At 36.4% G+C, this 14,624-nt stretch overlaps 1 protein-coding gene across 1 annotated transcript in view; it reads right to left on the reverse strand.

The window, feature by feature from the left end:
• The window catches only part of HADHB (hydroxyacyl-CoA dehydrogenase trifunctional multienzyme complex subunit beta), a 31,573-nt gene that overhangs the window by 6,055 nt on the left and 10,894 nt on the right, over nt 1-14,624 (reverse strand). Inside the window, exons 5-10 of the mRNA XM_033125258.1 lie at nt 12,404-12,448; nt 9,308-9,407; nt 5,269-5,356; nt 3,966-4,153; nt 3,467-3,647; nt 2,630-2,751 (exon numbers count right to left, since the gene is read on the reverse strand). Of these exons, the coding sequence (XP_032981149.1) occupies nt 2,630-2,751; nt 3,467-3,647; nt 3,966-4,153; nt 5,269-5,356; nt 9,308-9,407; nt 12,404-12,448 (724 nt within the window). The remainder of the gene's footprint in view (nt 1-2,629; nt 2,752-3,466; nt 3,648-3,965; nt 4,154-5,268; nt 5,357-9,307; nt 9,408-12,403; nt 12,449-14,624) is intronic.

Raw genomic sequence — 14,624 nt, forward strand, 5'->3', positions numbered from 1 at the left:
CTCGCCCCAGAAGTAATCACGAGGGTTCCTATCTGGCAAGAGTACAGCCCAGGCCATATAGCCCTAGCATGCAGTTACGTTTGGGAAATGATCATGTCCCCAGCCCTTCACCAGCCAGTCTTCATGGGCTGGTGCACCACGCTGCTGGAGCTGCTCCAGACACCCTCCCCTAGACCAAGAGCAGGCCTTACACAGTCACTTACCAAGACCAAGTATGTCACACGTCTGCCTATGTTTCCAGACTTTATGTCCGGGTAGGGGAGTTATACCATAAAAGAAACATCGACCAGACGAACTACATCCAGAAGATGATACCCAAGGTGGTAGGAGAAGGGAAACTACATTGTACAAGTAGAATCAATAGGGACGTTTAATTGAGGAGGAGCCAAAAAAACAAGGAATGATATGAAGCTACTTGCAGATGAGTAAAATAACAACAAATAATGAGGGTGTATTTATTCCATGATAGGAAAATAATTTGGGGGTCAGTATGAAGCATTATTTTCTAACACTCAGAGGTAGAAGAGTGTCTTGCCACTCTTTCTGCTTACCTTCCGTGTCTTATATGACCCCAAATTCACATCCTAAGCTCCCACCAAGCTTTACCCCTAAAGAGGCCCTTGCTTTCACACCTCCTTGATTTTGCACTTGCTACTCCCTTTGCCTAGAATGCCTTCTGTATATTTCTTGAACTGGTTGGTACTTACTCTTCCCTTAAGATTCTCCATTTTGAGAAGCCTCTCTGAACCCCATCTATGCGTCTTTGCCAACAGCCTATGCTTATAGCCACCACAACGCTTTTTCTCTATATTAAAACCATCTGGCCTATATGGCCATTTAATCTATGACAATGGAAGCAAGAATGTACGATGGAGTAATGACAGTCTATTCAATAAATGGTGCTGGGAAACCTGGACAGACACATGCAAAAAAATGAAGTTGGACCACCTCCTTACACCATATACAAAAATAAATTCAAAATGGCTTAAAAACTTAAATGTAAGATCTGAAACCATAAAATACCTAGAAGAAAATATAGGAAGAAACTTCTCAGACATTACCCAGAGTAAGATTTTTACTGATATATACCCTCGCTCGAGGGAACTAAGAGAAAAAATAAACATGTGGGATTATATCAAACTAAAAAGCTTTTTAACAGCAAAGGAAACCATCAATAAAACAAGAAGGGATCCTACTGAATGGGAAAAGATATTTGCCAATGATATATCTGATAAGGGATTAATATCACAAATCTATGGAAAACTCACTCAACTCAACTCCAAAAAAACAAACGATCCAATTAAAAAATGGGCAGAGGACTTGAAGAGACATTTTTCTAAAAAGGACATACAGATGGCAAACAGACATATGAAGAAATGCTCAACCTCACTAACCACCAGAGAAATGCAAATAAAAACTACAATGAGATACCACCTCACCCCAGTCAAAATGGCTATCATCAATAAATCAACAAACAACAAGTGCTGGCGCGGATGTGGAGAAAAGGGAACGCTTGAGCACTGTTGGTGGGATTGCAGACTGGTGCAGCCGCTATGGAAAACAGTATGGAGGTATCTCAAAAATCTGAAAATGGAACTACCTTATGATCCAGTAATTCCACTCCTAGGTATCTATCCGGAGAAATCCAAAACTTCAATTCAAAAATCTTTATGCACTCCTATGTTTATTGCAGCACTATACACAATAGCTAAGACATGGAAACAACCAAAATGCCCATCGGTTAGATGACTGGATTAAGAAACTGTGGTACATTTATACAATGGAGTATTATGCAGCCATAAAGAAGAAAGAAATCTTACCATTTGCAACAACATGGATGGATCTAGAGAACATTATGTTAAGTGAAATAAGTCAGACAGAGAAAGATAAGTACCATATGATCTCACTTATTTGCGGATTCTAAAGAAAAGAATAAGTGAATGAACTAATCAGAAACAGTTTGGGAGACAATGAGGAAAAACTGAGGGTTGCTAGATGGGCGGGAGGGGTGGGGGGTGGGGGGGAGGGTGAGGGGATTGGAGGGCAGTCGGTGACCACAGGATGGCCATGGGGTTTGAAAATTAATCTGGGGAACGTAATTTGGTGGTTACCAGAGCGTAAGGGGGTTGGGGGGTGGGGGATGAGGGTGAGGGGGATCAAATGTATGGTGATGGAAGGGGAGCTGACTCTGGGTGGTGAACACACAGTGTGATTTATGGATGATGTGATACAGAATTGCACACCTGAAATCTATGTAATTTTACTAACAATTGTCACCCCAATAAATTAAAAATAAATTAATAAAAAAAACAAAAAAAAAACAAAAAACAAAACAAAAAAAAAACAAAACCATCTGTTCTTTTTATCTCCAGTGCCTAGCGCATAGGCAATCCAAATTTTTTGACTGGTTAAGGTCTGAAGAGGACAGCTTTTTGTATCAGAATGGTGGCTGGATCAGGTGACTTCTAAGGCCTTAAAAACTATGATTGTATTTTAATATTATCTTTACAGTGAATAACTATATTTTTAAGCTTCTATTCATACTACAAACAGATGTACTTTAGGCTTTTCTACTGAGAGTACACAAATATGAAAGTCACTAGTAATACACAGAGCACACATAAATTACCAGGAAAGAAGAATTTGCAGCTGTTACTGTGCCATAGGGCTTGACAAACGCAGGTTTTAGTTTGGCCATCTGATCCAGGGAGGAAGGACGAATGCCATTATCTTTGGTAACTGTATCTTTTCCTATAAAAAATATGAACTCTTTAACTCTAAGGAACTACAAGCATTATATATCTTCTCTAGAGAAATATGCTTTAAAAATTACAGGAACATATGAAATGTAAACCATACCAGTTTGCTAAAAAGAAAGCCTTTTGTGTTATTAAGATATTATCAAATTCTAAACAAAACTCTTAAGATTTTTTGAAAAAAATCTATATGATTTTAGAAAAAGGCACCTTATTTTAAGATATTCATTCACATTTGGCTGTTCCATACAGAAATCATATGAATAAAGAATTTTAAAAACAGGCACCTACATAAGAACTAAAATATATCAGGAAGATGTAAAAGGAGACTCTTTGAAAAACTTCTCTCTTCATGGGGATGTAAAGTACAGCATAGGGAATATAGTCAATAATATTGCAATAACTATATATGGTGCCATGTGGGTACGAGACTTATTAGAGGGGTCACTTCGTAAATTATATAAATGTCTAATCACTATGCTGTACACCAGAAACAGCGTAAAATAATATTGAACGTCAACTGTAACTGAAAAATTAAAAAAGGAAAACTTCTCTTTAAAATGTTTACCTATTGTTGTAACATAAATTGAAACTTGAGTCCATGTTCACTGAAAAGTTATGTGGGGTTTTTGGAGATTTAGGAGCAATTCGACTTCCCTAACAAATATCACAAAGCAGTCTCTTTTACACAGTGGAGCAAACCATTTCACCTGGTACTTTGAAGGGTACAACGTCAGATAGGAGTCCTTCATCCTGTGCCTTCTTGGCCAGGCTGTGAGAGCGCAGTGCATACTCATCCTGTTCCAGTCGAGAAACAGAAAAGGCGGCCGCCAAGCGGTCTGCAGAGTGGCCCATGGTCTCATTGGTGGAGAACTCGGCCACGGCAGGGAGCTGGGAAAGGAGCCAGACAGGATCAGGGACACTGTTGACAGGTGCTGTACCACACCCAGGGTTATTTGGGAAAGTTAAAATCCACTATCAATCAAGACCAAAACAAGGGAAACTATGTGAACAGGGCATCTCTGAAGAGGGCTTACGAATTCAAATTTTCTAACCACTGTCTTTTCTTTTTTCAACATGACCAAGTAATTAACCCTGCCCTGTAACTATCAGAGCATAACTGACCCCTGCTGCCTTACCTAATTCTAAATCTCTGAAGTGGGCTGCTGTGGAAACACAAATCTTTCTGTGAGCATTCACAAGTCTTACCTCAGGTGATAGGAAATTCAATCTGAATTTAGAGATTAAAGCTAGCCGCTGACCCAGAGTCTTGGCCTTATTGAGATCAAGCAACATTTTTCTCATTTTCCTTGAATGACGAATAGGGATGTCGGACATTAACTCTACACCACCTGCCACGATGACATCAGACTGGCCGGAAGCAATCAAGCCAAAACCTACAGGGCACAGGTCACATGTACATGAACATCTTCTGCAGAAATTAACAGACTATTGATCTTTTAAGCTTCTTGATTTAAAAATTGTACGATAGTTATCAGCACTGTACAACATCTGTAATTAAGGTTTTCATCTTTTCAGAGGGATTAAAATAATTTTTTCAATGACTAAAAGTACACTCAATGCCCTAAAGAAAAACAAGTGTCATTCAGGCTACACGGACATCAACTTCTGGAAATAGCCATTGAACCAACTCTCAAAACAAATCATGTTCTAAACCGGAACTTTCAGCATATTTTATATGCTCCCAACTTTAGTTTTCAGATATTTTTACTGTGAAGGGAATTTCAATTTCTACAAGCCAAAGAAATTCTGGCTTTTAAGATGTAAGGCAGCCCCTTTCCCTCTTTATGGCCATAGGTAAGTATTTTGTTGCTCTAACTGGGAGTGGTCACATGCTACATAGAGTGGTGGATTGCCCCAGTCACTGCCTCTGGCTCATTCCTTGCCACCCATGGGGTAGGCTGCCCAACTTAACCTTGATGTTACTAAGAGAACACATGATTACTATACCTTTCAGATTTCCTGTCTTTTCACAATAAGGGCTAATGCTACAAAATGTCCTACAATTTTGCTCAAGATTGTTAGGAGCATTTGCAACTAATTGTGAGAAATGCCAAGATGTGGGGGAAAAGAAGAAAGGGCTATACCATCTAAAGCAGTGATTTATCCCTCTGGCAATTGTGGAGGGAGGAAGGCCAGTCTCCATGAGGCAGTACATTAGAATCACCTAACTTTAAAACTTGGCAGGTTATAAACTATTCATGCCTCAAATGCAGAAGCACTCTCCTAGAAATATATTCTTCCAGTTGATAATCCCTGCTGTAGCCAACCATATAACTGATAGAGGAACTACATGAATCAATATGTCCCTCAGGTATAGAGAGCAAAAGGTTGAGACCTATCGTCAAAATTGTAAATATTACCATATTTTTTTAAAAACCACAAATTCAGAGATCTGTACTTATCATTTACTTCTTTAAGAGAACTTTTTTAAGATCAAATAAAAGACAAAGGAGATTACCATGTACCTTCTGCTTTCAGAAAAACATACCTGTGGTCATGGCTTGATTGGAAGAGATGCAAGCCATGGTGACAGTATGAGCAGGAGTCTTGTCAGAGAAGCCAGCTCCAAGGGCAGCCTTCAGGAAACACAGTGAATGAAATGATCATACTACATGTAAATGATACTTATACTTCTCTGTGTGGTGAATCAGGAAAGGTTTGAGTTTAATATTCTACAGAGTAATATTCAAAATAAAATGAAGCCCATCACAAAAATGGTTTACTCGTTTTTCATCTAGCCATTACTGACAAGCACTCTGCAAAATTCAGGGTAGCTGGTTTCTTGAATGGTATATAAGGCTACAACACTCTTCTATCTCACCTAATTTCTTAGCAACGCTTTGTTCAGAGCCATTTTTCCCCCTTGTTTTTATTTTATTTAATTTTTTTTTGTATTAGTTTCAGGTGTACAAAATAACATAATGATTAGACATTTACACCCCTCACAATGTGATAACCTCCCCCCAGTCTACTACCCCTCTGACATCGAACATAGCTGTTACAATTCCATTGACTATATTCCCTATGCTCTACTTTACATTCTGTGACTACAATATACAGAGGATGCCAAAAAAATATATGTATACACATTTTAAGAAAGGAAAAACCTGTATTAAAATTGTAATACTCAGTATATACCGACAACAAAAGATGAACACAAGTCACGTGTATACATTTTTTGGCACCCCCGATATATATATCTATGAAGTGATAGCCGCAATAAGTCCAGTACCCATCTGACACCGTACATAATCTTTACATTATTGATTATATTCTCCATACTGTGTTCAGAGCCTTTAAGGATATCAATAAATGATTTAATTTTAATGTGTTTAAATTTTCAAATCAACTTAAAGTACACCTGTTAAATACAGTTGATGAAATACGCAATAGGGTAAGGTCCTCATGATCTATGTTCCTATAGTTAAAAAGCTTAGTGGCAAAAGTCATCAAACATGAAAATAATTTCTAAAGAACTGACCACTCATAAACAGAGTCCCCACTCAGGTCCCTGCCCACTGTATACTCATCTCTACTCTCACTACCAGTCAGTCTCGCTCCCTGACTGTCTGATACTTCACACAGCACTTTGTAGATCCGATGCAAAGTCAAAAAAGGAAAACTTGCCAAATATGCAGGAGTTCAAGTTGATGAGAGAAACTTAGGAAAATTGCCTGAGCCACAAGTGAGCCTCTGACAAATAAGGGCTGGACCAGTTAACAAATGGAAAAGAGAAAACTAAACAATAATGACACAATAGGTACTTCAAAAGAACAATTTAAGGGGCCTTGAGGAAAACTGAAACCCACTGTCAATGTTGCAAAAATGGCTTCTTTAATGGTGGCACAGTAAAGTTAAACATGAAATGAGGACATCTATTATTTTATTATACTATTTATTGGGGAAATTAGGTTGCCAATAAACCAACCAATGCCCGATTCCATTATTTGTGTAAAGAATTAATGCATAGGTGCAACAATACTTATTTTTATAATATTAAAGTTTCACTATGAAAATAACATTCTTAACTCCCCTCACCCCACAGCCCCACCACCATTATTTACTATGAAATTCTGGTTTCCATTAGAGAAATTCATTTTTAGTGGCCTCTTTCTGGAACTATTTAATTATCCTCGAATACAAGATCTGCTATAATTTGATAAAATAAACATTTCCAAAGTCTAGATTGAAGAGATTCAATGTTTCTTATCTGATTTTTACCTTTATACTTATGCTATCTGTACATTATTTACTATAATCTATACAAATATAAATGTGCTACAGTAGTGTATATGCAACATGACCTTTTTCTGGTCTCCTAATACTAAGTGCCCAACCTACTTTGCGGAAAATGAACCCTGCCAACCGCACGTCAGCCTCTCCGTGTAAACTAATCCAAAAGGAAGAGAGAGGCAAGTCTTCAGAAGGCAAGGGAGAGCTCCCCAGTGGGGCAAATGTAAAGGACACTCAGGTCATAACAGCTGATCTTCATGAGGTCCTTCCTAGCATGTGTTACACCCTTGGCCCAGTTGACTCTCAGGACTGAGGAGCTTTAAATAGAAGTGGCTGCTGGTGAGCCTTGTCCACATACTTCTTCTATTTAAAGTTTGAACAGCTCTAAAAGCAAGCTTAGGCTCTAGGTAGTACATTAAGGAGAAAGGGGAAAGGTGCCTCTTAGTTAAGTTGGAGAGGAGGGGAATATGCTTCAGTAAAGTCAGGTTCATGGGAACTCAGCGCCAGGAGCTCTTTAGGATTTCATATTAATTTTGTTAGACAACAAGCCCCAAAGAAATTCTCTAGCTGGAAGTTACCGTGTTTTCCCGAAAATAAGACCTAGCTGGACAATCAGCTCTAATGCTGATTAATATAAGACCCGTTATTAATTAGAGACCCAAATTATAATATAAGACCCAGTATTACATATTATATCATATATCATATCATATCATTCCTGGTCTTATAGTAAAATAAAACCGGGTCTTATATTAATTTTTGCTCCAAAAGACGCATTAGAGCTGATTATCCGGCTAGGTCTTATTTTGGGGGAAACACGGCATGTTAGCTTTGAGGTTACATATCCCCTCAACTTACTTTCCCTGAAGCCACTGCAAAAATTACCTGGAGTGCAATGCAAGTGGTGTTGGTACTGGGCAGGGAGAGAGAATCTATCTCATATCAATCAATAGCTGAAATTCGCATATGGATGTAAAATTTCCAGAAAACAAATTCAGGAAAAAAACATTAGGGCTTTAGTGTTAGGATAGAATAGAAATTTACAGAAAATTGAAACAGGTCAATATTTACTTTTTAAGTGCTCTCATAAGAGTCACTTTTTTTCCCAGAATATAAAAGTTGAAAACGTATTATAAATAACTCGAACTGATAAAATTATCATATTCAATACATTTAAAAATGTGAAGATCTAGTAAAAAACCATAAAAATCAGAGAAAGGGAAATAAAAACACCTCTTCCTGTTCTTAATTCTTTCCTGACTCTCTAACAACATACAGTTAATTTTTGTGGGCTGACAGGTAAAACGGTGGGGCAGAACAAATACTTCAGTCCTGCTTAATTTCCCTTCTCTTGGCTGACAGTGATGAAGTTATTGCCTTTTCAACTATAATGAACACAATAACATAGCAGCCATAGACAAGAAACAAAGAAAATGCTGAGCACACTGCAATGTGCTTTGGAGCCAACTTTATCCAAATAATCATCTCAAATTGAAACAACGCCCAGAAGATGTGTTTTAACAATTCAATATGTCTGTAGGACATGTCACAAAAGCTCCCAGGTCTGTCATAATCTTGTTTACCCAATAAATACTACATGGAGTTATGCCAAATAGGGGAAAGGTAAACTCACAAAAGTTCCAAGGTCTGTCTTTATCTTGTTTACCCAATAAATACTACATGGAGTTATGCCAACTAGGGGAAAGATAAACTACTGTGAAATAGTTTTTAAAAAACTCTACTATGGGAGGGGGGTTACCACTTTGTGAGGGGTGAAATGTCTAACTAGTGCATTGTTTTGTACACCTGAAACAATTAAAAAAACCAAAAAACAGAAAACTCCCCTATGTGTCACCTTGTCAATATGAACAAATGAATAAACAAGGCTACTGCTAACAAAAACCATGTTATGAAAAAAGTTCTTTGCAAAATGTTGAAATTTTAAGTTAATTAGAATCCATGCTCTAACATTACTAAAAGTCACACCAGCCAAACTCTGACATAATTTCTATCTTCCTAACAAAAGAGACAGACAAATTAACATTTCCCAAGCCAGCTCAAATAACTAATTTGATTTTTATACAGTATAAATATATACTAGTATAGTGTATATCATTTGATTTATAGTATAATTGTTTTAAATATTAAATAACATTATTCAAGTTATAAAATCACATTATAAGTCAAATATACTTAATGGATTTTAATAGCTTTTACAGAGTAAATTCTATTAGCTGAAATTCAAATTGATTCTCCTACCAATCTCTTTAAACAATATTGTTTGTTTCACGCACCTCTCTAGCCACATTGCTTGTTTTCACTTCCTGTATAACTGTGCCAAAGATGATATAATCAACAACATCCTTTGGGACATTGGTCCGATGCAACAAACCCCTGAGAACAGAAGTCCAAAGCAAAGAAGCATTTTACACATCAAGGTAGGGCCATAGATCATTACTTAAATAAAACATTGCACTTCTTTAAAAGGTTAACTTTGAATTTAAAGAGCAGAGAGTGTGCCTTTTGCTTAATTCAACAACCATGTGGCACCTTATCAAAGAAGAAATGAATGAAAGAGTGATTTAAAAAGTTACCACGTGATGCTTAATTGGCAATGAGGAGTTACACAGAAAGAATAAAAAATAATTTGGAACAAGATAAAATGGATAAGTAAACATAGTAATGTTAGTAGGAACCACGTTTTCATTCAAAAGAGAAAAGAGACAAATGTAAAATTAAAGAGATGAAGTAAAATCCCAGGTATGTTAAATTTAAATTTGAAATATCAATATAAATATAAGATTTAAATAATATATGTAGTTTTCTAGTTTATCCCCACTGATAAAGATTAGACGCAGTAACACTCCAGTAGAAATGGACCCTGACCTCAGACTTGGTTTCTAAACGTCATTCCCCATTAAAAGAATCAGAGCTTTTTTAAAAATGAGACTAAGTCTAAAGCAGGGAAAGTACAAAGTGAACCTCATTGATCTATTCTGTACTAAAAATAAGAAAGCACTCAAAGACTAATGGGACCATCGCAAAAACAGGAACAGAGGTATACACATTTGTCAAAACTCATCAAACTGTACCCTTAAAATCTCTGCATGTTATTGTGTGCAACTGTATGTCAAAAAATACTGTAATAAAAAACAAAAGGGACATAGGAGCCAACTTGAAGGAGCTCCTACAGATAAAATGTGGGATAATCTGAGCTTCAAAAAGAAGAAAGACTAAGCTTGGCTACAACACAAAAAATAAACAAAATCCATTAAGTCCTCATTATTTAAAAAAAAGAAAAAACCTACTCTTTACAGGAAAATACCAGCCAATAAATGTAGGAGGAATAAAAGAATCAGAAAAATCACCAATCTATAATCTCTAATGTAATAACCGATTCAAGAAAAAATTATCAATGAATGCTAAAATCATTTGGTGGAAGGCTGTTAGGGAACAGGACGTTCACATGCTGCTAAGATATCCCTTTACAGATTACTGACTAATTGCAAAGGGAAAAATGTACCTTTATAATCCAGATTGGGCAGTCTGACCACCACCATGATGAAGTGCTTAGATTCAGCATCATACATCATGTGCCTCTTGAAATGATACAATACCCATGTGCTTTACCCAGGAAGCATTCTTACCCCAAAATGCTCAACCTGAATAAAATCAAGCATCTAGATCTAACTTCCAGTTTACAAGCAAATTCATAGAGAAAAGTTAAATATCACCATAAGGAAACATCCAGAATGTGGGACATTCATAGGACAGCTGGCCTGGACTTTTCAAAAAGTCACTGTTATGTGGGGGTGGGGGTAGGGGAGCAGAGGGAGAAATTAATGTTCTAAATTAAAAGACACTAAAAAGACACATTCACTTGTAATATGAAAAGAGACATATCCATTTGTAATATGAACCTTGATTGGGATATGACTATGAATTCGATATTAAAAGTTATCATGAAATCATTGTTATTATCTTAGCTATGGTAATGGCATCACTATAGCAGATAGCAGAGAAGGTCCTTATTCTTAGGAGATAAACGCTGAAGTATTTAGAGCTGAAATATGCAAAGCTGAACCACAGAGATACAGCAAATATGGCAGAATGGCAACAATTATTAAATCTAAGGGGAGGGTATTTAAGTTTTCACTGTATTAGTCTTTTAATTTTATTGTACATTTGACTTTTTTTTTTAATAAAAAGTTGAAGAAAAACTTGCAAATCTCCAGCCTGGGATGATAATCATAAATAGCACCATTATCAACAACTGGAAAATAAACTGGTTTTGAGGAAAAGATAATTTTTATTTTTGATGTGCTAACCTTGAAGTGTCAAAAAAATGGTCAAATTTAGAAATTTGGGAGTCCTCTACATAAAAAAATAAAGATTAAGTAGATGAGATTTTTAAGAAAAAAACATGTGCATAGAGGGAATGCAAAGCTCTGAAGGACTGAAACTGCAAAATACCTTTAAAAAAGAGAAAGAAGAAGAATTCCAGCTTTTTAAAAGTAGAGAAGAATCAGTCAGGAGATGGGAGGGAAATCATAAAGGTTAATATTAAGGAGACAAAGGAAGACAATTTCAAGTACAGCTGGCAGTGTCAAATGACACAGAATATAGAGACTGGGGCCTGAGAAGAGATTGGTGCATTTAATGATTACAAATCACTACTATTAAGAGAAGCTTCCAAAGTATCATTACTGTAGAGCAATGGGAATGGAAACGATTATTCTGAGATTAAGGAAAATAATGGAATAGTAAGAAAGGAGCGGGGCAGGCCCGGTGGTTCAGGTGGTTGGAGTGCCATGCTCCTAACTCTAAGGTCGCCGGTTCGATTCCCACATGGGCCAGTGAGCTGCGCCCTCCACAACTAGATTGAAGGACAACGACTTGGAGCTGATGGACCCTGGAAAAACACACTGTTCTCCAATATTCCCCAATAAAGACAAAGAAGGAAGGAAGGAAGGAAGGAAGGAAGGAAGGAAGGAAGGAAGGAAGGAAGGAAGGAAGGAAGGAAAGAGCAACTGCTGCTTTCATCCATTCTTAAAATCTGGCAGGAAGAGAAGAAATAGAACAGGCAGAATAGGAAGAAAGGTCAACTAAAGGGAATTTTCAAACTAGGAAAGCCCTGTGGCTGGTGCAAAGCATCAGTGGAAAATTAATGCGATAATGCCTTACATCCACCAGGCTGAATTTGTATACCACACCTGGCTAAAATCAAGAATAAACGAATCTTGTAAAAGCTAGTAAGTGCTTTCTTACCATATAAAAATTACCATATAAAAATTAATGTATCCTTGATATGGAAATTCTATTAAACTTGCTATTTCAAGTGTGAAAACTGGAGAAAAGTGCTTTTAATGAATGAAACGGCATTTACTTACGAAAGTGCTGCTCTAGCCAAATCATGTGGCATCAGGTCTTTATATCTGGGGAAAGAAAATAAGTAATTTAAATCCAAAGCCTAGAGCTTTACTAAAAATTTTTTTTCATTCTATTTGAAATACCTAAAAAGATCATCTAACATATGCTGCTACAAATACATAAATACATTTAACTTTACTAGCTAAGAGAGTCCATCATTTTAAATGAAGAAATAGTGTGACTTTTGCTATTTGTCATCCTTAAAAATCTGGCAAGTATTAACTCAGGCTGAGCTGGCTAAGAATCTAACAAAATTTTCCCTAGTATCTTATTGTTCAACATGACACATGTTAAATATTTTTAAAATTAAACTCCGCCTTTTCAATTCACCTTAAATATATATATGTGTATATATATTCTCTCTCTCTCTCTCTGTCTCTCTATTTTGTGATGCCTAAACGGACATGAAGGATGTATTAGGACTTTTTACGAAATTTTTTGTTCTGAAGTAATATGAGATTTATATAATAAAAGAATTGGAGAGATAGAACAGGGTTCCTGCATACCCTTTACCCTGCTCCCTCTAATGCTAATATCCTATATATCCACAATGTACTTGTCAAAACTAAGAAATTAACATTGGCACAATACATTCACTAAGCTACTATCTGGATCTCACCAGTTTTTCCACTAATACCCTTTCACTGTTCTGTTCCTGAATCTAATCCATGTATTTTGTTGTCATGCCTCTTTAATCTCCTCTAATCTGTGAGTTTCTCAGTTTTTCCTTATCTTTCATGTCCTTGGCACTTGAAGAGTAGGGCTATGGATTTGGGGAAAGAATATCACAGAGGTAAAGTGCTCTTCTCATTGCTTCATATCAGGGTGCACGTGATATGAAGACGATTTATTACTGGTGATGTTAACTGGATCACTTGGCTCAAGTGGTCTCTGCCAGTTTTCTCCCCTATTTTTCCATTTCTTTACTAATTTGTTAGAAATGAATCACTAGTAGGGCCCTTGCTCAAGGTGGGGAGAATTAAGCTTCACTTCCTAGAGGAAGAAGTAACAAAGAATTTTTGGACACGTTAAAATCATCACAATAATGAATAAATATTTGTGGGGAGAGAGTTAGAGGCTATGCTAGTATCTTGTTTCTTAACATTTCTCACTAATTTTAGCATTCATTTGTACATCTTGCTTGCATCAATTATTACTGTGGTATTCTAATGGTGATTATTTTCCTCATTAATTGAAATTTTTCTGTAAGGATGATGTGTCTTTTCCTCTCGTTTATTTATTCAATCATTTATATCAGATATTTATTTTATTTTTTGGGTTATGATGCAATACTATCTTATTTTATTGATCAAAGTGTTCTAGCTTTGGTCATTGGAAGCTATTCTATGTTGGTCTTGTGTCCTTTTGACATGCATCCATTTTTTCCCCCCACTTTCTTCAACCAGAGACCTCGGCATTAGGAACACTGCGCTCCAACCATCTGAGCCACCGGGCTGGCCCTATTTTTTTTTTTTTTTTTTTTAAGCACTTCTTCACTTTCTGGTACAACAACTGCCTCTGGTTCATCTTGTTATTTCCTCTGGCACAGACCTAGTCATTTTTCTAGGGAGCCCTGGTTTCTTTTATTGAAAACCAAGATCTAAGTGTGAACTCGGTTCGTTTGTTTAAATGTAAAAAATAAATTCCCTTTAAGTCAAAGATTTAATTATTGGGTTGAATAAGAAGATTCATTAAGTTCCTGAAAATTAAAACCAAAAAAATCCAAAAGTGTTTTTATTCTCACTGTGAATCACAGAAGAATCACCAGTAGTTTTCCAAATTTTTCCAGTTCCCTCAATTTAAACCAATGCCCTCAAACTTAGAACAGAATATTTGGACAAAAGTTGTGTGTCAATTTTTAAACCATAAATTATTTATCATTTTACAATCTTTATTCTCTTGCTCCTATATTCTTCTCTTCCAGGATGAATGACAGACTCTCATATCCCACTGTTGGAATCTATTCCTAGGAGTGTTTCCCAAATACCCTCCAACTCTAAGGAGAACCTGGTCTTCCAAATATCACTCAAGTTGAAAGCAAAGTTTCTTCAAATCGAACAGAAAAAGATTATTCCACTAGAAAATGAACTTCTATTATAGAAGACTTTCTTGTCACCTCAATTAGGACATCAATAATATGATTAAATTATTTGTGTTCTTTATAAATTCTTTGCTCTATAT

This window comes from Rhinolophus ferrumequinum, chromosome 13 (genome assembly GCF_004115265.2).
Source record: "Rhinolophus ferrumequinum isolate MPI-CBG mRhiFer1 chromosome 13, mRhiFer1_v1.p, whole genome shotgun sequence".
NCBI classification, from domain to species: Eukaryota; Metazoa; Chordata; class Mammalia; order Chiroptera; family Rhinolophidae; genus Rhinolophus; species Rhinolophus ferrumequinum.